This window comes from Taudactylus pleione, unplaced genomic scaffold (genome assembly GCF_031769625.1).
Source record: "Taudactylus pleione unplaced genomic scaffold, aTauple2 ptg000043l, whole genome shotgun sequence".
NCBI classification, from domain to species: Eukaryota; Metazoa; Chordata; class Amphibia; order Anura; family Myobatrachidae; genus Taudactylus; species Taudactylus pleione.
In genome coordinates, this window is record NW_028284445.1 from 3,661,223 (window position 1) to 3,685,387 (window position 24,165).

At 42.9% G+C, this 24,165-nt stretch overlaps 1 protein-coding gene across 1 annotated transcript in view; it reads left to right on the forward strand.

Annotated features, from left to right (window-relative positions):
• Positions 1-24,165, forward strand: part of TRPC4 (transient receptor potential cation channel subfamily C member 4) — a 273,246-nt gene that overhangs the window by 202,188 nt on the left and 46,893 nt on the right. The window contains exon 4 of the mRNA XM_088460139.1: positions 13,701-14,031. Within this exon, the coding sequence (XP_088316265.1) occupies positions 13,701-14,031 (331 nt within the window). The remainder of the gene's footprint in view (positions 1-13,700; positions 14,032-24,165) is intronic.

Sequence of the window (24,165 nt, forward strand, 5' to 3'; positions counted from 1 at the left end):
ACTGATATGGGGGATCACTTTGGATACCCCTGAATTGGCCTGCTGAAGGTATTTGGTGTATTTAACATTTTAAATGGTCTCAACAGGTGCTGTTTTGCGTAAGGGGTGAAGAATAGCATTTAGTTGTTGTTTTTTGTGAAAATAACTAGTCCCAGCAAATTTTGGGTACCTGAATTGGGGGGTAGCATATTTTAAAGTTGCTAAAGTAAAGTTTAAAAAATCGTGAAAAATCCACCTGCCGCAAGCACCAGTAAAGTAAAAACCACCTGGCCCATACTTGGGGGACCCCCTGAGTCTATTTCGCTAGTTTTTAAGTTGATCCCCCAACTTTGAACTTTTTCGCCCCCAAAATGAAAGTACTTTTTTGGGTTGTTCTAAATTCTTTTTTAATAATTTTTTGACACAGTTTCCATTTGGGGGACTGTCTTAAGCATGCACGGCGGTTTCCGCAATGTTGCACCCCAAAACCCCAATTCTGCACTTTTTTCTGCCTGCAATTCATAGGTGAAATTTTTTTCGCCCGGTCCATTGCATTGACTTTCCGCCTAGGCGAAAAGTATTTGAAATTCTATACGGCAAAAAGTTTCCGCCTGGCGAAATAACGTCACCCGCGATAGGCCCATATTCAATTTAAGCCGAGCCAGGATAATTTAACGCGGCCCGGGCTTAACGCTTCCTTCGCCTGTTTTGTGGGCGTTAAAGTATCGCACGCGTGCCCACGTATCCTCGTATTCAATTTGAAAGTAGGCGAAAACGGGACCTGGCGATACTTGGATCGGAGTTGAAAAAATGGGAATTTTCGGGAAATAATCTTAGGACCCCCTAAAGATGTCCAGACATAGGCGATCACTATGGGTACCCCCGTTTTTGGCTGCCAAAGAAATTCGGGTTTTTAAATAGCCCGACTTTGAAGAAGTGATGCAGAAGAGCATTTAGCTTTTTTTTTTCGTTTTTAAAAATGGTCCCATCAAATTTGGGGTACATGAAAATGGGTGCTAGCATATTTTTAAGTCCCAAAATGCATTTTTTTTTAAATTCTGCAAAAATACACCTGCCACGGCTATTTGAAACCCCGACTTCCTTCAGGAGTTAAAAATAGGGGTACCCACAGTGATCCCCCATGTCTACACATCTTTAGGGGGTCCCTAGAATATTTCCTGAAAATTCCCATTTTGTTGTACCTGTAATAAAAAAAAGTAAAAATTTTAAAAAAAATGACATAAGGTCCCTCCCCCAAAAGCCAAACCAGCCCCAGGCTTGCCAGCCAGTGGTGGTTTCTAAAAATATGGGGAACAAAAAGTGTAGGGTTCCACCGTATTTTAGAAACCAACCCAAGGCTGTAGGGACCAGTTCTTGTTTTAAATATAGGGGTAAAAAAAACATGGGGATCCCCCTATATTTAAGACCAGCACCAGACCCAACCGACCGGGGTGTAATGTCACAGCCCGGAGACCCAATCACTGGAGCTCCAGGTCCAAAGCATTAGCACCCCAAATCGGTCAGCGCAAGCCGGTGATTTCGGGGGAGTCGGGGACACCCCAAATAAGGGTTTTCCCCCTCCCGAGCACCACAGGCTTAGGCTGAAGCCCGGGGCTCTTCCCAATACCCCTTGCTTGGTGGGTATGGAGGTAATGGGGGGGGCAAATAATATAAAACTATTGTATTTTACAGTGGAGCTACAAGTGCCAGCATGCCTGCCATTTTGCACTTGTGGAACAAGTGCCAGCAGACATGCGGCAACTGTAACTTCACTTTAAAATAAATAGTTAAAAAAACACAAAACACACACACCATGACAGTATAACTTTATTACACACACCTACCCATTCACACTTATTTACCTATACCAGAAGTATCTGTCCCTTTCTCCAGTATCTGTATCTGTCCCCTGCTTAAAACATGGCTCTGCAAAGAAAAATTCACTAGGGGCACTTCAAGGGGCATTACTACTGGGGCACTGCAGGGAGCATTACTTCTGGGGGCATTACTACTGGGGGCACTGCAGGGAGCATTACTACTGGGTGCACTACAAGGGCATTACAACTGGGGGCACTACAGGAGCCCATACTACTGGGGGCACTTCAGGGGTAATCATCCCTTTAATTCGAGTCATGTGAATATTATTAGGGTGCTGTGTATGTGTCTGTGAGCTGGGCGGAGGGTTTGGGGGAAAACAAGGGCGGCATTGTGAACCTTTGTCTAGGGCGCCCTGAAACCTTGCACCAGCCCTGCACATAAGTAATACAGTGATGGTTGGGACCTACTATGATGGACTCAGTACGTACCTGAGCCAAGGCATGTGGAGGCACCAGCACACCAAGTGTTATGAGGAAGCTACGTATGCAGTGATGTCATCACACTAATGTCTATACTATACTATGCTATTATCACACCAGTGGAAGTGTTGGACCAGTGGAAGTGTTGCCCAATCAGATTCTAGTCATCATTTTTCAGAATGTACTAGATAAGTGATATAATCTGATTGGTTGCCATGAGCAACACCTCCACTTGACCTTTTTAGATGGTTTGCTAAATGTCCCAGTTTGATTCTGATTTAGATGTAGCACAACCATGATGATGTTTCGGTGAGTGCTTAGAAAGGGAAAACCTAAGCAGCCCTGAATGCAAACAGCATATTGGGGAGACTGAGGGCCCCCAGAGCCAATGGGCCCTGCTATGATTGCAATGGCTGCTTCCAATATTATTATTAAACTGAATGGAGGACTTCGTATACCAATCAACATAGATTGGCTCTAAACTAACTTTGGGGTCATATAATTGATTACAAATTCAATCCCACTAATATCATGCAAAGTGCATGTAGAGAAATGACATACAGTGTAAATGTCCTTACAGTATTGTGAGTGGAAGTGGAATAATGGACATATAAGAAGCGCACTTGAAGTGTTCTGTAAAATGTCATGGTGTTTCACCACTGTCCCTAGATGGTCCTTCCAGCACATCCCAATGTACACACCTACTTCCCATCCTTTGCAAACTAAATATTATGGAAACATTTCAAGTAAGATCTCCTACAGCTTTAGAACCACCTATTCCATTAAATACAACTTTTATCTCCTAAAATACGGTATAGTACATCCTAATTAGTGGCTCACATTAATCGTAAAGGCTTGGCTTTATTACATACGGCTTGGCCCTTTTGAAGATTTTTTTTTTTACATTTAGCAAGTTGCGTATATAATTGTGTTGTCTGCCAAAGTGCAGTTGGAAGGTGCAAAGTGCCTCTCATTAAATGTACAGGATGGGATCCGATGCCCTGTAGCTCATATCTCGTGCTGAAATCCAGTTCTTTTGCAGAGCGCAAATGGTTGTGTGACCTCCCACACATATAAGGGACATAGGGCCTGAATCAGAATTGAATGCAATTCTGAATGCAGACGGATTTGGCTTTTTATTCCAGCAAATTGCTCATGTGTTGCTACTGCATGCGCAACTTCAAAGCAATTACGAGAGATTCAGAGTTGTACTTATCTCAGTTGCATCACAATTGCAGATGAATGAGTGTTACTGGGTGGCAAAAGATCGGTATTGAGGTGTTCACACCTAAGATAAACATCCTGTGGGTATTTTATTGGCGTGTAGACAGAATTGCAGAGGTGAGTGTATGCAGAGCTCTATCCAACTTCAGGCAGATCTCCTGCGCCAAGGATGGGGCAGGCACCAATGCCGATAACAGTGATGAGGGCTGCTTTCACAAGTGGGGGCAGAGATTGATGCGGTCACGTGGAATACAGGTGGATGATCACGTGGATTTCTGATCGCTGGAAACAGATGGAATTGCGACCACTTTAAATGTGACTCAGAATGAGGCCCATAAACGCCCTAAATTTGTGCCTGAAAGTATGTTTTTTAAGCACACTTAAATCAATGCAATAAAAACATTCACAATGATATATAATACACAGTCTCGGACTCCTCTCACACTCATGATTGTTTTTTTTTATCATAAATGAGGCTAAACTGAACTTTGTGTGAGATAAACAATTTAAATGAATAAAGTTGGTGATTCTAAGGCGGTTGGCAGTTGGCCTTTGACCTTGGTCTTTCTCTTGTTCCCATTCTGCCCCAATCAGAAATCTCCATTGGCCCACAGAATTACTGTAGGCACAGAGGGCCTGATTCAGAGCCGCTCGCTCTGACAGAGCAATCGCTCTGAATCAGGGCCAGGCTTTTTTTTTTTTGGATCGGCCTCTTGGCCGTTCGCATAGCTGTGGGTGACCACCCACAGCTATTGCGAGCAGCCATGATGATGGTCACGATGGTCAAGACCATCGCGACCATCGGGCTTGCGACGAGACCCTTGTGGTAGGGTCTCGTGGCCGCATGCCCCAGAGCGATTTTGGCTCTAACAGAGCCGGAATCTCTACACTGACATCACTCATGATGTCAGTGTGGCCGCCCCCAAATGGCAGGCATTCTCATGGGAACCCCTCTGTTTGGGCAGCCACCCTCCCATCACTCAACATCGACAGCTCGCCCCCCTTTGGTGCGAGACCCGGAGCGGCGGATTGCCCGTTGCTAGCCGGGTCTCGTGCATGCACACGACAGAGTCAGCTCCGTCGTGCGCTGTGGGCCACCATCGACTCGGTTGCGAGCGCTCAGTGCTTGCGACAGGGTCTGAATTAGGCCCAGAATGCTTTTGCAGGGCTTTTTCTATAGACTGTGAAATGCTTTTGGCATGCACATTGTCCACATAAAGAGACAGCGAAAAAGAGCAGATTTTGCAGTTTGTAACTGACTCTTAGGAAGTAATTTACAAAACACACAATACTGTAGCAGAGGCTTATATCAAAATCTACTTTGGTAAAGGAGTTCACCTTGTATTCACTGAAGGGCGCTTAGATTTCCTGCTAAATAGCCAACGACCAACCTAATAATAAAAAAACATCAATTGAGAAAACGGGAGGGTGAGTGAATAAGAATCACCAATCAAAGAGGCGTGGGCCTTGAAAAATCATTATTATATAATCATGAATCAAACAACACCGTTGGCAGGGGTGTATCTATAACGGGTGCAGGGTGTGCGGTGCACACGAGCTCCTGCATCCAGGGTTGGCCCGCACCGCACACCCTGCACCCATATTATTTAAAACTTACCTCTCCAAGGTCCCGCGGCAGGTGTAAGTGCTGTACAAAAAGCCGTAAAAATGTGCGCCGCGGGCATTTTTACGGCATTTTGTGCCTGCGCGGTAGACTCCGGGCACTCTCTAGTGCACAGAGTCTACTATTGCTCCAGTGGCTGGCCAGCCGCGTCAGTTGGCTGCCGGCCACCGAGAAGAGAGGAGGGGGCCCCCGGACGGGCCCCCTCCTCTCTAAAGACACCCTATGGGTGCATACATGTATGACAGGCAGAAAAGCCAGCCCTCATCCTTGAGGTTTAACCTATTTCAGTATCATAGTAAACCTTCAGTTCCTCTTTCTTGAAAAATATTACATAGACAAACCAGTGCACCTAGCTTTTTTCAATTTTTAGAGTGTGAATATTGAAATTAGATAAAGTGGCAGAGAGATTGCATTTTTAGGAACATCCCCTGCTGGCCAAAAGAATATTGATTTTTACACCAGAAACAAAAGAAAACCATTGGGGCTTTAATAAGCTCAATGGAGATCAGCAGCTACCTGATAGGACAAATGGCCCTATATGAAGTGCTAAAAATGGGCTTGATTCTGACACAGCGCTGACTGCAGACAATTCTCACAATTATCAGCAGACTGCGTGCACACCACAAAAACTAAAAGCAGACTGCGTGCACACCACAAAGACCAAAATCAGACTGCGTGCACACCACAAAGACCAAAAGCAGACTACGTGCACACCACAAAAACCAAAAGCAGACTGCGTGCACACCGCAAAGACCAAAAGCAGACTGCGTGCACACCACAAAAACCAAAAGCAGACTGCGTGCACACCACAAAAGCCAAAAGCAGACTGCGTGCACACCACAAAGACCAAAAGCAGACTGCGTGCACACCACAAAAACCAAAAGCAGACTGCGTGCACACCACAAAAGCCAAAAGCAGACTGCATGCGCACCACAAAAACCAAAAGCAGACTGCGTGCACACCACAAAAACCAAAAGCAGTCTGCGTGCACACCACAAAGACCAAAAGCAGACTGCGTACGCACCACATAAACCAAAAGCAGACTGCGTGCACACCATAAAAACCAAAAGCAGACTGCGTGCACACCACAAAGACCAAAAGCAGACTGCGTGCACACCACAAAAACCAAAAGCAGACTACGTGCACACCACAAAAGCCAAAAGCAGACTGCGTGCGCACCACAAAAACCAAAAGCAGACTGCGTGCACACCACAAAAGCCAAAAGTAGACTACGTGCACACCACAAAAAAGCAATTGCAGACTATGCGGACAAAGCAAAAGCATTTGCAGACTACGTCTGTGCCCCACAATGCATGCGCACCTTGACAGAGGATGCGAAGTGGCGACGCTTTGCTCTGTGTGTGGCCAAATCTCTCCGTATGTGAAATGAATGTCACTAAGTAGTAACTGGGCGGTTACCTTGCTAACGCACTGAAAAGATTCACAGTGGGAGTCATGTACGGAGACGGGACTTCTTTTTCTGATGGATCTTTTGCACCCAGTGCCGATATTAAAGATGATGGCTGCAGCTGTAGATGGAAAAAAAAGTGGATGCATGAAGCCATACATACAGATGTGTCCACATACATCCTATCTCCGTGCGCTACAAGTTGCATCAAACATACTGTATCATGTGAGCGACAGCGTCTGCAGGTGTATTTACTGTACATGCAAAATGCTACCTTACAGTGTCAGCCGCTGACACTGTAACATAGCACACAGAATATAGGCATTGCGCATATCATTTTATTCAGCAGAAGCTGCTTGTAGCATTCCCGCTAGGCTGTTTTAGCGGGGCACGGTGCCCTGCCCTCCTTCTGGAGGTCAAAAAGCACCCTGCCCTCACAGCCTGCGGGTGCTATCTTCACCTGTGGTTCACAGTGTCCCGCGGGTGGGGAAATGTGCGGTGACCCGGTCACCGCCGGTGAATAGACGCCGGGCGCATGCGACCGGCATCTATTCTCCCTGTCAGCAGCGTTTGGGGGTTGCCCGGTGTGTCCGTAAGTGCCGGGCACGCCCCGAAGAGTGAGGAAAAGAGTGACCCCTTTTCAGTGGCCACGCCCACTTTTCGGGAGGCCTTCCCTAGCTCCGGCGCCCTGCCTGCCGCCGGAGCTAGAGTAAACACTATGCTTGTGAGCAGGGCTGCCATCAGAAATGGTGGGGCCCGGTACTGACAAATTAGGCAGGGCCCCCCTCACCCCGGGGTATGGGGCAGAAGTGGGCGGAGCTGTGGATGTGGGTGGAGCTACTTTGGGGGATGAGAGATAGGGAGGGCTGGACCTACTGGGGGCACAGATTAATAGTTCGTAAGTGCTGTTATATTACTTGCTGTGCTGACATTTTCATTTGCATGTTTTTAATTTAATAAATCTAAGCACAAGATGTTTTGTGTGTGTGTGTATATATAAATAAATATATATATATATATATATATATATATATATATATATATATCTATATATATAAAACATACATACACAAACAAAAGCCTCTGGTATGTCCCACTTTTTAAGGGGCCAAAAGTATTGGGACAAACTAAACAATCCTAAATCTAACTTTCACTTTTTAATACTTTGTTGCAAATCCTTTGCAGGCAATTACAGCCTGAAGTCTGGATCGCATAGACATCACCAGACGCTGGGTTTCATCCCTGGTGATGCTCTGCCAGGCCTCTACTGCAAATGTCTTCAGTTCCTACTTGTTCTTGGGGCATTTTCCCTTCAGTTTTGTCTTCATGAAGTGAAATGCATCCTCAATCGGATTCAGGTCAGGTGATTGACTTGGCCATTGCATAACATTCCACTTTTTAGCCTTAAAAAACTCTTTGGTTGCTTTTGCAGTATGCTTCGGGTCATTGTCCATCTGCACTGTGAAGCGCTGTCCAATGAGTTCTGAAGCATTTGACTGAATATGAGCATATAATATTGCCCAGAACACTTCAGAATTCATTCTGCTGCTTTTGTCAGCAGTCACATCATCAATAAATACAAGGGAACCAGCACCATTGGCAGCCATACATGCCCACGCCATGTATGTAATTCCTACACCGTTCACCTGATTTAGATGTAATTGCCCTCAAATTAAATCTGAAAGTCTGCAGTTAAAGCACATCTTGTTTGTTTCACTTCAAAGTCTTTGTGGTGGTGAATAGAGGCCAAAATATTAAAGTTCTGTCAATGTCCCAATAGTTATGCACCTGACAGTATATATACACTGTATATATACTATATATATATATATATATACACTGTATATATATAATATATATATATATATGCACACTGTGTGTATATATATATATAATTATATATATATATATATATATATATATATATATATACTGGATATAATACATAAATTAGGCACTCCCTCCCTACAACAGAGCCCAAACTTACCTGGACACTCGCCCATCTCCGTGACTCTGGGAGCTCCCTCAGTGCAGAGTGGTGTGAGGTACCTCGTGTCACTGGTGGAATGCACCGGCAGCTGCCAGAGAAGAGGAGAAGAGTCTTGGTGGCATTTAATACATGGAGCCGGTTGCAAGCCAATCACATCTCACGGAATGGCAGCCAGCCAATCAGCAGCGGCCGCTGCTGATTGGCTGGATTCTGTTCCACAAGCTGTGATTGGCTCGCGGAACTGCAGCCAATCAGCAGCGGCCGCTGCTGATTGGCTGGCTGCCGTTCCGCGAGCTGCTGTGATTGGCTAGCGGCCGGCTCCATGTAAGTCTCTTTACTACTTTGGCTGCCCCTGGTACATTCATTTCACACCTCCGCTACCCGGGCCCCCTATCTCTCCGGACCCGACTCTGGAGTCCGAGCAGTCCCCCCCTGATGGCGGCCCTGCTTGTGAGTATTATTTGCATCAGTTTGCAAATAAGATAAATTTGAAGGTAAACAGTTGCATGAAAACACGTTTGGAGCTACTGAGTCACGCCACGGCATGGCATGATTAGAAGGCTGTTTAACCCTCAAGAAGTAAGATGTGTGTGGACACATCTGTATACTGGCATTAGCCTAGGGTAGAGACTCTGGCTGCAGCGGCCTTTCACACTTGCAGTCGCTTTGCTTCTGACATTTTATTGAAAAACGACTTAATAAAATAATAACATCAAATCGATAAACAATGTAAATAATTAATTCATACAACAGTATTCATGTGAAGAACATATTTTTAAATTGTCTAATGAGATGATGAGAATCCAGACCCTATATTACAATACACCGGGCCTGTGTTGGTGGAGATTGGGCCTCATCCTGTTCCGTTAATTATATGCATACTGCACCTTTCACTTGCAGTTAGGTGGCGTTTAAGACACAAAAGTGCAACATGTAACAAAGACAGCCCTATGTCTCATTGTTACTTTAATGTAATAAATAGATGCATACTGTATAAGCAGAAAAATTAAAAAAAATTTTCTCTTATAATGGGTAATAAATCAAAGTTCGGATGCGACATTTACACTTCAGCAAAATGTGCCGCTCCAGATTTTTCCCCCGCTTTTTGCACACCTACAGTAGGTGCACTTTTAGTTTTTGGACACGTCTCCCAAGAGCGGAGAGTAGCTCAGCACATTGATGTGTGCTACGTTTTTACTTCTAAACACAGCAGTCTAGAGATAATCATGTTAGAATTAAACTTGTTGGAAATAATCCATCAGACACTCAGTACAACTCTTCAGAGTAGTGGGTATATTTACTAAAGTGCGTGTTTTTAGAAGTGGAGTTGTTGCCCATAGCAACCAATCAGATTCTACTTAATATTTTTCTCGCACCTTCTAGAAGATAACTAGAATCTGGTTGGTTGCTATGGGCAACATCTCCACTTCTAAAAACCCGTATTTTAGTAAATAAATAGACCCCTACCTTTAGCAACCTAGCAGTTGCCACCATTGAAGTCAGTGGTGGGAACCGTTCGTTGACTGAGAGAGGCGGAGGTTCACCTTTCTAAGCCAATGAATGCTCAGCCCATGCTTTTCTAAGTGAAATGCCGTGGCTGAGCTGTCATTCGGGAAGTACCGTCCTTAGAGGATGGTACTTATGTCTGTGAGTCGGGGCTTTGCGTTTTTTTGTTTTAGCAAGACATGGATGCCTACATTGAGAAGAGGACATGTACAGGGATTGTAGTTGAGTATGTGGGACATGCCCACCCTCCGGGGGGGTTGGCAGCCTGGTCAGCCAAGCGGGGGGCTGTGGTGCGGCACAGGGGGTGTGGCCAGGGATGTTACCTGGCAATAGGAGCGGAACGGGGGTGTGGCCACGCAGTCGCATAATTTTGGGCCTGCCCCCGCTACACAAGGCTGAGATTACAGGCATTGTGAAGCATCTGTGTAATTCACACCTGCTCATGCTAATAATTCCTGCATGAAGCAGGTCTATTATTTTTGTAATTTGAAGTTTGATTTTGTGTTCGATTTAGACATGGGCATCCAAAATCAAACAAGAAATCCTTATTCCAAATCGAACCAAATCAAATTTAGAAAAGGCTTCCAAAATCAAATTTTAGTAAATGTGGGATTTTGACAGTGATTTCTACATTCGATTTGATTTAATTTCAGGTGAGCTAAATCGAATATAAAATCGAATGCAAAATCGAACTTTGATAAATATACACCTTAGTGCAGTGGTCTCCAACCCGTAGCTCAAGAGCTACCGGTAAGTCGCGACCGTAATTTGGGTAGCTTGCCCAGCTGCAGTGCTGCTGAGTCTACTAGGAGGAAGCGACCTCTGACAAAGCCATGGGTAGAGCCACGGGGACACACAGCAGGTGAATGTCGTCGGGCGGCACAATATGTTACGGACACCATCTGGACATCACAGGAATCAACTGCATTTGGGGAGAGTGACTCCCACCCAGCCCTGCCGGGAAAATCACACAGCAGCCCTGCCTATATCTTTTGCTCCTCTACTGCACTTACCTCCTTGGAGCCGGTAATTAAAAGTGAAATCTGCAACAATATCTCTGTATTAATTAAATGCATTGTTTTTTTTCTATTAAGTATTTTTTTCATTTTCCTTAAATGATCTTCAATTTTTCAGTTATTAGCCAATTATTTTTTTTCAAAAATGTTATTAACTCTTCAGGAGGTTTCATTTTTCTGGAGTAGCTCACACCCCAATTAAGGTTGGCGACCATTGCCTTAGTGCATATCAGATTTGTATGTCATAAAACTTCCACAAAGAGAGCAAAATAATTTTCCTCTCCTGCAAACAAATACGGCAATATAATATCTGTATGCATTATGAATCACGGACATACTGTACATGATGCATGAGCTACAGTCAGGTCCATAAATATTGGGACATTGACAGCATTTTCACATTTTGTCCTCTATTCACCACCACAATGGCTTTGAAATGAAACAAACAAGATGTGATTTAACTGCAGACTTTCAGATTTAATTTGAGGGTAATTGCATCCAAATCAGGTGAACGGTGTAGGAATTACAATGGTTTCTATATGTGCCTCCCACTTTTTAAGGGGCCAAAAGTAATGGGACAAACTAAACAATCCTAAATCTAACTTTCACTTTTTAATACTTTGTTGCAAATCCTTTGCAGGCAATTACAGCCTGAAGTCTGGAACGCATAGACATCACCAGACGCTGGGTTTCATCCCTGGTGATGCTCTGCCAGGCCTCTACTGCAAATGTCTTCAGTTCCTGCTTGTTCTTGGGGCATTTTCCCTTCAGTTTTGTCTTCATCAAGTGAAATGCATGCTCAATCGGATTCAGGTTAGGGGATTGACTTGGCCATTGCATAACATTCCACTTTTTAGCCTTAAAAAACTCTTTGGTTGCTTTTGCAGTATGCTTCGGGTCATTGTCCATCTGCACTGTGAAGCGCTGTCCAATGAGTCCTGAAGCATTTGACTGAATATGAGCATATAATATTGCCCGAAACACTTCAGAATTCATTCTGCTGCTTTTGTCAGCAGTCACATCATCAATAAATACAAGGGAACCAGTTCCATTGGCAGCCATACATGTCCACGCCATGACACTACTACCACCATGCTTCACTGATGAGGTGGTATGTTTTGGATCATGAGCAGTTCCTTTCCTTCTCTTCTCTTCCCATCACTCTGGTACAAGTTGATCTTTGTCTCATTTGTCAATAGGATGTTGTTCCAGAACTGTAATGGCTTTTTTTAGATGTTGTTTGGCAAACTCTAATCTGGTCTTCCTGTTTTTGTGGCTCACCAATGGGTTGCATCTTGTGGTGAACCCTCTATATTCACTCTTGTGAAGTCTTCTCTTGATTATTGACTATGACACATATACACCTACCTCCTAGAGAGTGTTCTTGATTTGGCCAACTGTTGTGAAGGGGTTTTTCTTCACTAGAGAAATAATTCTTTTGTCATCCACCACAGTTGTTTTCCGTGGTCTTCCGGGTCTTTTTTTGTTGCTGAGCTCTCCAGTCCGTTCTTTCTTTTTAAGAATGTTCCAAACAGTTGATTTGGCCACACCTAATGTTTTTGCTATCTCTCTGATGGGTTTGTTTTGATTTTTCAGCCTAATGATGGCTTGCTTCACTGATAGTGACAGCTCTTTGGATCTCATATGGAGAATTGACAGCAACTGATTCCAAATGCAAATGTCACACCTAGAATCAACTCCAGACCTTTTACCTGCTTAATTGATAATGAAATAACAAGGGAATAGCCCACACCTGTCCATGAAATAGCTTTTGAGTTGATAGTCCCACTACTTTTGGCCCCTTAAAAAGTGGGAGGCACATATTGAAACTGTTGTAATTCCTACACCGTTCACCCGATTTGGATGTAATTACCCTCAAATTAAATCTGAAAGTCTGCAGTTATAGCACATCTTGTTTGTTTCATTTCAAAACCATTGTGGTGGTGAATAGAGGCCAAAATCTGAAAATTATGTAAATGTCCCAATATTTATGGACCTGACTGTATATGATGGTCTCCTTCACTTTCTGTGTGTGCAGTGATGGGGGGCGATTGAATTGTTTTTAAGGCACTCTAATTAATAGTGGCCCCAATGTTGCAATTCAATTGTTTTTCAGCACCCATTAATTATCGCGCTTGTCGCTCCAACTTAGACCGGGTTTGGCTATGTAAAATGGCTAAACCCATTTAAAGTCCTGGTTAGGGCACCCAAACAAAAACCAGGACATCACGCACATTTCTGTTTGCCTCCTAAGGAGGGGGCGAGCAGAAATGCCGGTTCCCACGGCTCTCTCGCCGAATGGAGCAACAATTGAATTGCTCCGTCGGGTGCCCGGCAATGACAGTCACTGGTGCTAACATTTAAATCGCCCCCATTGAGTCTGTTTTTGTCCTTGAAAAACCTCACCTTTCCTGCTTGGAAGCAACTTACTAGTCAACTAGGGTGTTCCCAGTAGCTCAGTGTCTAGCCGTAGTGACTGTACTGTATCACACTACCAACATCAGACTTCTGTACACAGCATAGAATACCAATGTGCCGTACAATAAGCAAAATGGACGACCTACTGTCTCCCATATCCATAAACAATTTTAGTTATTCAACTGCAGTTTAGCAGACTTGTATATGTCATTTATTCTCTTTCTGTTTTGTTTTATAGTTTGTTGCTCAACCTAACTGTCAGCAGCTGCTTGCATCACGCTGGTATGATGAGTTTCCAGGCTGGAGGAGACGACACTGGGCAGTGAAGATGGCGACATGTGTAATAATAGGAATACTTTTCCCTGTCTTCTCTGTGTGTTACTTGATAGCTCCCAAAAGCAACCTTGGACTCTTTATTAGGAAGCCGTTCATCAAATTCATCTGCCACACTGCATCCTACTTGACTTTCCTGTCCCTCTTATTGGGTGCTTCACAAACTGAATTCAACAAACACCGTCCAGGACCTGCACCAGACAACATTGAGTGGTTGATATTACCGTGGGTTTTGGGTAAATGAATTACTAAATTAAATACAGTTCATACACAAATAGCTTTATAAGCCAACTGAAATTTTGCTGTTTACAGGGAATATAACATAATTACGTCACTTACTTTTTATGTGTACCAATGTTTTGTTGTCCAGTACAAGGAGATTGTCCGGTGTGACTTTGCTGCATGTTTAGTATTAGCTTAATCAAAATGCATCTATTTAATCAAATTACTAATACTGTACAAATGCATTGTGAGTTTTTTTCTATAATGCATTGTAACTGCTGCATTTGGACTGTGTTTTACTGTAGGCATTACATTGTAATTGTAATGTTCTAGTAAGAGTTGCAAAGACTATGAGCTGTATTCAATTTTAGAGCGAAAAGTCCATGCTGGACTTTTCGCTCCACATCGCTGATTTTCCGGGGATAAAGTATCGGCCGTGTGCCCGCTTTATCCCCGTGAAATTATCCAGCGAAAATGGGAGCCGGTGGAAAGGTAAGTATCGCTAAAAATTCGTGAATTTTTGGGTTTTGTTCTTAGGATATCCTAAAGATATCCAGACATGGCGGTTTACTCTAGGTACCCCCGTTTAGCCCTGCAGAATGTATTCTGCATTTTTTAAATAGCCGTGGCAGGTGTTTTTTTCCGACATTAGAACAAATGATGCAGAAGAGCAGTTAGGTTTATTTTTTTGTTTTTTTAAGTGGTCACATCAAATTTGGGGTACTTGAAATTGGGTACTAGCATATTTTGAAGTCCCTAAACTTATTATTTTAAAATTCTGCAAAAATGCACCTGCCGCTAATAGCCTATTGTAGAAAACACCTGCCGCACACTTGTAGAACACCCCCGAACCTATTTGGCTATTTTTAAACACTGTTCCCCATTTTTGTTTTATTACCCCAAATTTAAAGTTAATTTTTTGGGGTGTCCCGATTTTTATTTTTTATTTTTTTTGACACAGTTCGTTTTAAGGGGTCATTTCCAAGAGTGCAGGCTATCTTTTTTTAAGCCTGCACCCCTAAACCCCAATTCTGCACTTTTTTTCGCCAGCAAAAGGCTGATGAAAACTTATCCCCGTTTTTTCGCAAAGTCTTTTCGAAATTGAATACGGGGATAAATGAAACATGCGAAAATGATGTCATCGGCGATAAATTAACCTATTCAATATGACTGCGAAGTGTCGAAATCGGCGATGACGTCATTTTCGCATGTTTCATTTATCCCCGTATTCAATTTCAAAGACTTTTCGCCGGGTCGAAAAGTCTTTGCAAAAAAATGGGGATAAGTTTTCACCAGGAAGGTGATGAGAAGCTGAGGATGGTGATGAGGGCAGAGGATGGCGATGAGGGTCTGCGGAAGGTGATAAGGGACTGAGGAAGGTGATGAGAGGCTTTTGGGATGATGATGGCGATGAAGGCTGAGTATGGTGTTGAGGGTCTGAGGGCTGAGGAAGGTGATCAGGGACTGAGGACTGTGGATAGTGCTGAGGGTTGAGGACAGTGTTGAGGGGCTAAGGAAGGTGATGAGGCTTGCTAAGGATGGCGATGAGATGCTGAGGGCCCGGGTGAGGGAGGGAGTGGGACCACTGGCATGTACTGGACTCTCTGGAGGGAGATACTCACTGGTCTGGACTTTCTGAAGTGACTGGAGGCTGGTCTCCTGCAATTACTTCTGCAGCTATTTGTAACAGCCCAGCAGGTGAGGTTATTCAGTATGATGTAAGGGACTGGGGGGAATCAATGTTTTATTTTATTTTTGGCTTTGGGGCAATTAATCAATGTGTGCTATTTTTTTCCTGTGGGAGCAATCATTGAATCTATGTGTTTAATTTTTTTGTGTAGGCCAATGTGTATGTTTTTTTTCCCTGTGGAGGCCAATGAGTGTGTTCTTTCCCTGTGGGGGCCAATGTGTATGTTTTTTTCCCTATGGGGGGCAATGTGTTTATGTTTTCCCCTTGAGGACTATTTTGTGCTTTTTTCGCTTTGGGAGCCAATGTTTTTTTCCAGCCAGGGACAATGTGTGTGTGTTTTAGTTCCCTGTCAGGGACAATGAGTGTTTTTTTTTTCATGTAGCGGCCAATGTGTGTGTGTTTTATTTCCCCTGTGGGGGCTGTACTCTGGTATTTCTTTATTGCGCTTCTGTGGAAAAATTAGTTTAATTAAAAACTAGAAAATATTTTGTTTGGTTATTAAAACTATTAATTATGGATATAGTTGAATCTGGAGCGGGGATCCAGAATTTATTTATAGTATACCTGGAGCTGACCCTGCTAAAGAGCAATCTTATTCATTGTCCATACTCCATTGCAAGGAGCATTTCCTTCCCTCACCTCATCACCCACTACACATCCTGTGTAATAAAACCTACAGTATGTCTACATTGTTAGTGCTCTTTACATACATCATAAATAACAGAAAAGTTTCACTTTTACAATGCCACAACACCACGCTAGAATGATTTATTATTCAGTTTGTGCGATAGGGACTGTGGGCCTGATTCAGACCCGCCCTACTGACATCACACGGTGGATGAGACCCTACCATAAGGGTATCGTCGCAAGCCCGATGGTCGCTATAATCGGTCACCCACAGCTATGCGAGCGGCCTGTAGGCGTATTTAAAAATAAAAAATTCCGCCCTGACTCAGAGCGAGCGCTTGCAAATAGCGAGCGCCTCTGAATCAGACCCCGTATTTGATCAAAAATAAAGAAGACCTTGTGTAGTGCATAATAATGTAATTGTCGGGGATGGTACAAGAGTTTGTAGATGTGTATTGGATTTCATTACATTTTCCCTATTTTTAAATTTCCGATTATTTGTTCTTACCGCTAATTTAGTCTTCTGAAGAGTAGTGCATTTCATTTTTAATATAAAATGTTGACTTTTTAATGTGATAATCTAGATAACCTCTGAATGCTGTTAAGCAGACTGTTTTAGGCCAGTCGACTTTTACGAGCTATGGGTCCAAAAGAAAACAGTTGTACATTTTCAGAAACACAGAATAAATTGCTGCTTTAACAGACATCGTTCTATGTGGCCAAAGCAAAGAGGGATCAAACAGAGCAGCATTGTTCAGCGTATATAAATACAGAGATAAACCGCTATAATTGGAATATGAATCTAAATCTGGAGGCAAACCAGATGAAAAAAGTAAAACAAGTGATAAGCAATTACATTTCTATATTTGGTTTTACTGGTGCTCAGTATACCTAGTAACTGAAAGATAGTAAGTCTGCACTTTAAAATTAAAATATATTTATAAAACTCTATATTCATTTACCTGTTCTGCACTTGAGACAGGATTGTGTGTGAGGTTTGGATTTTACGTTGATTGAAGTGTTATGAAACGTGACAGATAGTACTGCCTATGGTGCTACTACCTTTAGCAAGGTTTCCCAAATTCATAATGGAGGTTATGAACTTGTTGGTGTTGTGATATTGAGTCTTAAAGTGACAGAGGAATGCAGCACTATGACAATAACAGTCACTCTTCTGACGCCTGGCTGATGGTGGTGGAAATATATCCAGTTGACCGAGAATGCAATGCCATATGGATATTCATTTGATGCTCATCAAACCACTGGGCAAGCCCATGTGCTCTTTTAATGGGGACATTGCTGTCCTGGAAAATACCCCTCCCTTCATTAAAGAACTGCTGGGGTGAAGATGATCACTCAGCAATTAGCTTTGACCTTTTCTTGTAACAGAATATCTGTACCGAAACCATGCCAGGATAATATGCCCCACGAAATTATGTAATCAACAGATTCTTTATTTGTTAAAAAGTGCACTCAATGTCAAGCATCATCTGTTTGATGAGAACTTAGTAATGGATGTTTCCTCTGACCATTTCTCCTTTCTCTACTGCCTGCCTGTGCTCATTGTACCACTCAACTTGCAAGAATGCTTCAGCAGGTGTGAGAAGCAATTTATGGACAGTAATCTGACATGTTTCCTGCTCTACGAAGATCCTATTGGACCATTTAAATGAAATTGGCCGCACATGCCTCAGAAAGAAAATTTGCAGTCAATTGATCTGCAGTCACTTGTCTATTTTGCCTTGCACTTTAAATGAATTCATGCATACTGTACCACATTGTTAGTGTATACAATTGTTGCCGTTCCTAAAGATGTCTGTTCTTCGAGATCCCGGCTGACTTCCTCCTAGACATTATCGCTTGAGAATCTTTAGCAAAACAAGCTCTCTTGGGCCAACAACCAACTCTCTTTCAAGGTCACTGAGATCTCCTCTTCCGTGTGTATATGTACAGTACTGTATGTACTGTATGTATAGATAGACAGAGAGACAGTATGGGCCAAATGTAATAGGGTGAGAGTTTAGAAAATGTGAGATTTTAGCAGTAAACTCTCACATTAGTCGAGTTTTATTTTCACAATGGGAAAGTATCTGGATGAGAGTTTAAATCTTGAGAGTTTTTTGAGTCTAAAAACATGTATGTTCTCGGACTCTATTACATTGGCCGAGTTTAAAAAGTGTGAGAGTTTACTGCTAAACTCACATTTTCTAATATCTCACCCTATTACATTTGGCCCTATGTGTGTAAATGTTCATTGTAAAGTATTTGTACTGAAGCCTTTTTATTAGAGATGAGGAGTTCGGTTTTGGCTCGGAGTTGAAACAGGCAGAAAAGGCAACATTTTATTTAAAGATTTTTTAACTTCCAGAGTGAACTTATGTTCAAACTTTGATTTTGAGCAGCGTATCAGTGATCGATAAAAACAAATCAGATAATCTCTAGTCTGCTGGACCAGGAGCTTAAGTTCATTCAAATGAGACAATTTCAAACTGGCTCAAATAGTTGGAGCATCTCCAGCCATTATCCACTGTTCTTAAGTTTTTTGTATAGAAACCAATGAGTACTTTAAAATATCTGTACCAAGGAACTGCACTGACCATCATTTAATGCCTCAGTATAGTATACAGTCGGGAAACCGTCTGCCTTTATACCGACAGCCGGCTTCCCGGCTGCTTTATCCCGGCGTGGGATAAATGACCGGCGTCTATATCTAGACGCCTGTCATTTACCCGATGCCGGGAGACCGGCGCCCGGCATCCCGATCAAAGGGATGCCGGGCACTGCGCGCGGACAGCCGCGGGGGGGACTTAGGGCTAGGCACCCCCCGGGAAGGTTAGGGTTCGGCTAGGGGAAGGGGGGGTTAGGGTTAGGCACTCCCGAGGGGAGGTTAGGGTTAGGCACCCCCCGGGTGACTTAGGTTAGGCACTTAGAGGGGGGATTAGGGTTAGGGACTTGCGGGGGAGGTTAGGGTTAGGCACCCCTAAGGAGGGTTAGGGGGTTAGGTTAGGTTAGTTTTAGGGACGATCGGGATTCCCAGCAGGCTGTCAGACTTCTGCTGTCGGGCTCTGCTGATCTGTCGGGCTGCCGCTGCCAGGAATCGAACTGCCAGCCATGCGGCAGCCGGGATTCCATACTGATTCCCTCAGTATACATAGCACATATTATAGACAGAAGTCACAAAAGCTTTTACATATCTGGCTGCGCTGCTAAATGATTTGCTTCTCGGTATTTAAATCAGTTAGAGGGAGTAATAGATGAAGGAATTTACATGTTGTATCATGTACAATTGTCATGGCCACACAGTTGTCAAAATGTCAGAATCAGAGTACTTTTTCACCCTCCTACAGGTACGCTTTAAAGGACTAATATTGGGTATACATTGATAGATAAAATGTGTGTCAGACTGACAGACATTTTATCTAGCAGCCTGACACCCAGCAGATATCGTTGTCATACACTGGGAGATATACCACAGTGTATGGCCACACAATATCTGGCTTCCTCCCCTGGGGAGGAGACATTTCCCCACTGCTCTGCTGTGAAAGAACAGGGGAAATGTCTGTCTGATGGCTACGGCAGTGCATACACACTGCCCGATGCGACCGACTTGTGACTTCAAGATATCACATGGTACGTACATGCTGGACGATCAGGCATGCCCCAACGATTCATATTTTCGGATCGGTCACACACATACGCAGTACAATTATCTGGCCGATCTGCCAATATTAGGCGGATCACCCAGATAATGATAAAGTCTATGCCAAGCATTATTTATAACCTTACAAAAATATTTATTTGACGTTCAACTCCAAAAATATCTCCATTAGGTAATTTTCAGTTCTTGTTCAGGTTAAATTCACTTTGGGGCTGGTGCAGAGTGAACACTATGCCAGTATGTGTAGCATATCTTGCCTATTTTCACACTGAATATTCTCAGAATGTATTTTGAAGATCTCAAACCTTATGATAAGAGAGGTGGAATGAGGGTTTGATGAGGGCTCATCTGCCCAATGTTTTCATGGGGTGTCTTTATTCAAATGTGACTCCTGCAGACCAGCGAGCAAGTGTACATATGCCTGTTAGGAGGTGTGTAGTTTGCACCTGCTACAGAGCAGGGGAGAGTACAAATTGTTGTTTACAACATAACGTAAACTAGTCGCATATGCTATATCAGCCTACCTTACAATTGCTATTCCCATACACATGTTTTTTAAGTAATTTTGCCACCAACTTTGCATCAGCCTTATAACATTTTATTTGGAAAAACATATAAATTGAGAATTAGATTGTTTCTCTTTAATCTGGTTAAAGCTGGAAATGGAGTTGGCCCCAGGATCAAAAAAATTATTTAACAGGTCTGATGTACAAATTAAAATGCAGTCCTGGAGCAAATTTGGGATTACCCCATACAGTAATATATTTTTTAATGGATTTCTTGAAAAAAAAATGATATGTTCTGTAGACTCACAAGTTATACACTGAAGTGTCATAAGTCATGAGATAAGTGCCTAGTATTGTGTAGGACCCTCTCTAGCCCGGCGAAGTGCAGCAACTCCTCGTGGCATCGATTCCTCAAGTGGATGGAAGACCTCTGAAAAGGTGTTGTGGATAGCTTTCTACAGCTCCCTGATATTTGTAGGTGGACAACTTGGGACCGATGACACGGTGCATTATCCTGCTGGAATATTCCATTGTTGTGAGGGTACATGAAGTCTATGAAGGGCTGCAAATGGTCATCAAGCAGTGCAACATAGTGGTTAAAGATGTGTGGAGGCGAACCAGAGGACCCAATGCATGCCATGTGAACACACCCACACCATGATGGAACCAGTGACTTTTTGACAACTGGAGTCCATAGCCTCATGGGGCCTGTGCCACACTCGAACCCTACCAACAGTCAGAAACAACTTGAACTGGAACTCATCAGACCACGCCACAGGTCCTCAAGGGTCCAATTAGCACCGTTACAAGGTTAGGCGCTGTATGCAGTATCATAGTGTTAATAGGAACACTCTCTGGTGGGTCTTCTGCTCCTATATAACATAGAAACTAAAGAACGCTTCACCGACCTGCTGGATATGCATCTGGTACCTCCTGCATTGAATGTGGATATGACTTGAGCCAGTGTCGCTTATCTGATATCATGGACAATTCTGGCCAGACACCACTGGTCACAACCATTAAGCACCCATGGTCAGCCACTGCACTGTCCACAGTGGGAGGTAAAGCCTTCCATAAGGTATTCCCAGTACACACGTGACACCATAGGAATGTTGAATGTCCGCAAAACTTCGGCTCTGGAATGTCCTATCCGTTGGCCACCCACTATCATGCCCCATTCAAACACTGATAATTCATGTCGCCTCGCCATGAGCAGCCTAGCTGGTTTTCAAACTGACCCACGAGATGTCAGATTAAAACTGATGCAGGTCTGGGCATTTCCAAGACATCACAGTATGGTGACAGCACTTACCATTACCTTTACATACTGCTATCCCATGACTTTTGGCACTTCAGTGTAAGAATCGTTATACAGAGTCTCCCATATACAAAATGCTTGGGACCAAGGCTATTTTAGATATCGGAATATTCCGTATTTTGGAATATTTGTATACCATATTGAAATGTCTTAGGAATAGGGCCCAAATCTAAACACAGAATGTATTTATGATTCATATACACCTTATACACACAGCCTGAAGGTAATTTTATACAATACTTTCTATAATTTTGTAGCTCAAACAAAGTTTGTGTACATACATGAAATTCATTTATGTTTCATATACACCTTATACACACAGCCTATAAGTATTGTTGTGCTTTATTTTTAATAATTTTGTGCCTTAAACAAAGTTTGTGTACATTGAACCATCAAAAATCAAAGATTTCACTCTCTGTCATGCTAAAAATATTCCGTATTTCGGAATATTCCGTATATCGGAATATTTGGATATGGGAGACTCAACCTGTATAAGATATTTGAGGCTATCATATTGTGAGGAGTATCTGACCTTTGCATGTGTAATTAAGCTGCAAAACAGATTGGAGCAATAATTTCTTATTCAAGTAAGTTACTGTATTTGTGCAGATTTCTTGAGCTGGTAGCCAATTTCTAGCAATTGTAAAAATAGCAGAGTGGGAGAAAGCTGTATACTGAAAAGGCTGATACCCCCTTGAGCTATACTTGCTTGCAATTTAAAATTTGTATGCTTTTTGCCGTACCATACAAGACTTAAACATTGTTAGGATATTCATGGATATCTAGCTTAGTAAGACAAATGGGAACGTCAGAGCAGGATAAGCAAGTTTGGGAAATGCAAACAAATTAAGATCCTCATTGCAGACTAGCAAAAATAAGTTTGAACATTTCTAATTGTTATTTTCTATCTAGATAATTAATCCCCACATCATTCGTCTTATTAGGAGCTCATTGTAAAAATGTTTTCTAGAAGTAAAACCAGGATGAGTGATAAGTGGAAAGTTAGATTTATTTATTTTGTTTTTATATTTGGAAAATTATCTAGAAAAGCTCCATTATATTAAATGTGCTTCTGGATGGGATAAATATAATAGAAAATAGGGCTAGTTTACATTCTTTAGTAATTGTTCTAATAGCCGAAGATCTCTCACTTATTGTTCTAATAGCCGAAGATCTCTCACTTATTGTTCTAATAGCCGAAGATCTCTCACTAATTGTTCTAATAGCCAAAGATCTCTCACTAATTGTTCTAATAGCCAAAGATCTCTCACTAAGGGCTCTATTTACTACAATCCGCATTGGTAATGCAGATTGTAGTATGATATTACCAACTGAATTCACATTGCGAATTCAAGCAATATCACAGGGATTTATTACAAATCCCTTGCAGGGACATAGCTTGCAAGAAAGCCCTGTCCCTGCAATTCCCCTCCGCACACTAGTCACGGTATCTTCGCAAAAAAATACTGTGACCAGTGCCCTGCGAATGCGCCGACCGACCATCGCTACTACCCCCCCGGCGCTAAGCCCCACCCCCATCATTAAGCCCCGCCCCCGATGATCACGGAACCCCCCCGCAACCCCACCTCTCCCTTAATTACACTTACCTGCATGATCCGGGCTCCGATGATGTCTTCCATGTTCTTTGGTCAGGTGATACCCCATACTGCACTGGGACCCGATCACCTGATGACCGGGCCGCAGTGCAGCATGGGAGACCAGCTGACCGGAGCGAGGACATCACCCGGAGCCCCGACCACCGGTCCCTGGAGTCATGTAAGTAAACTTTTTTTTAACTTTTTTTTTTTCTTTTTTTTACAGTGATCAGCGTGTGGTCTGTTTAGACCACACAGCTGATTACTGGGGCCGAATCCCGGCTCTGCTCTCCCCGTTAGAGCAGGGCAGGAGCCCGGTAACCGGGGGAGACCCTGGATAACGCCACCTCCAGGTGGCGTTATCATCACAGGGCTTTCCCCGGTATTTTTTTACAATTTATTTTTAGTAACTCTGGTCAGATCACATTTCCCATTACAATTATGGGAAATGCGATCTGCTTACTAAAAATAAGTGATACTTAGGGGTTGGAGTAGAATTTTACGATTTCTACTCCAATTGCCCTGTAATAATTATAGGTGATACTAAAATAATTTGAAAAGGGTGTGAAAACACCCTTTTTCACTTTATTTTAGTCAAAATAATGTTAATAAATAGAGCCCTAAATGTTCTAATAGCCGAAGATCTCTCAGTAATTGTTCTAACAGCCGAAGAGCTCTCACTAGTGCGTAAAAGCACATTAGCATCTCTAGGGCCTGATTCAGAGATAGACCCTAATGCAATTTTTACCCAGAT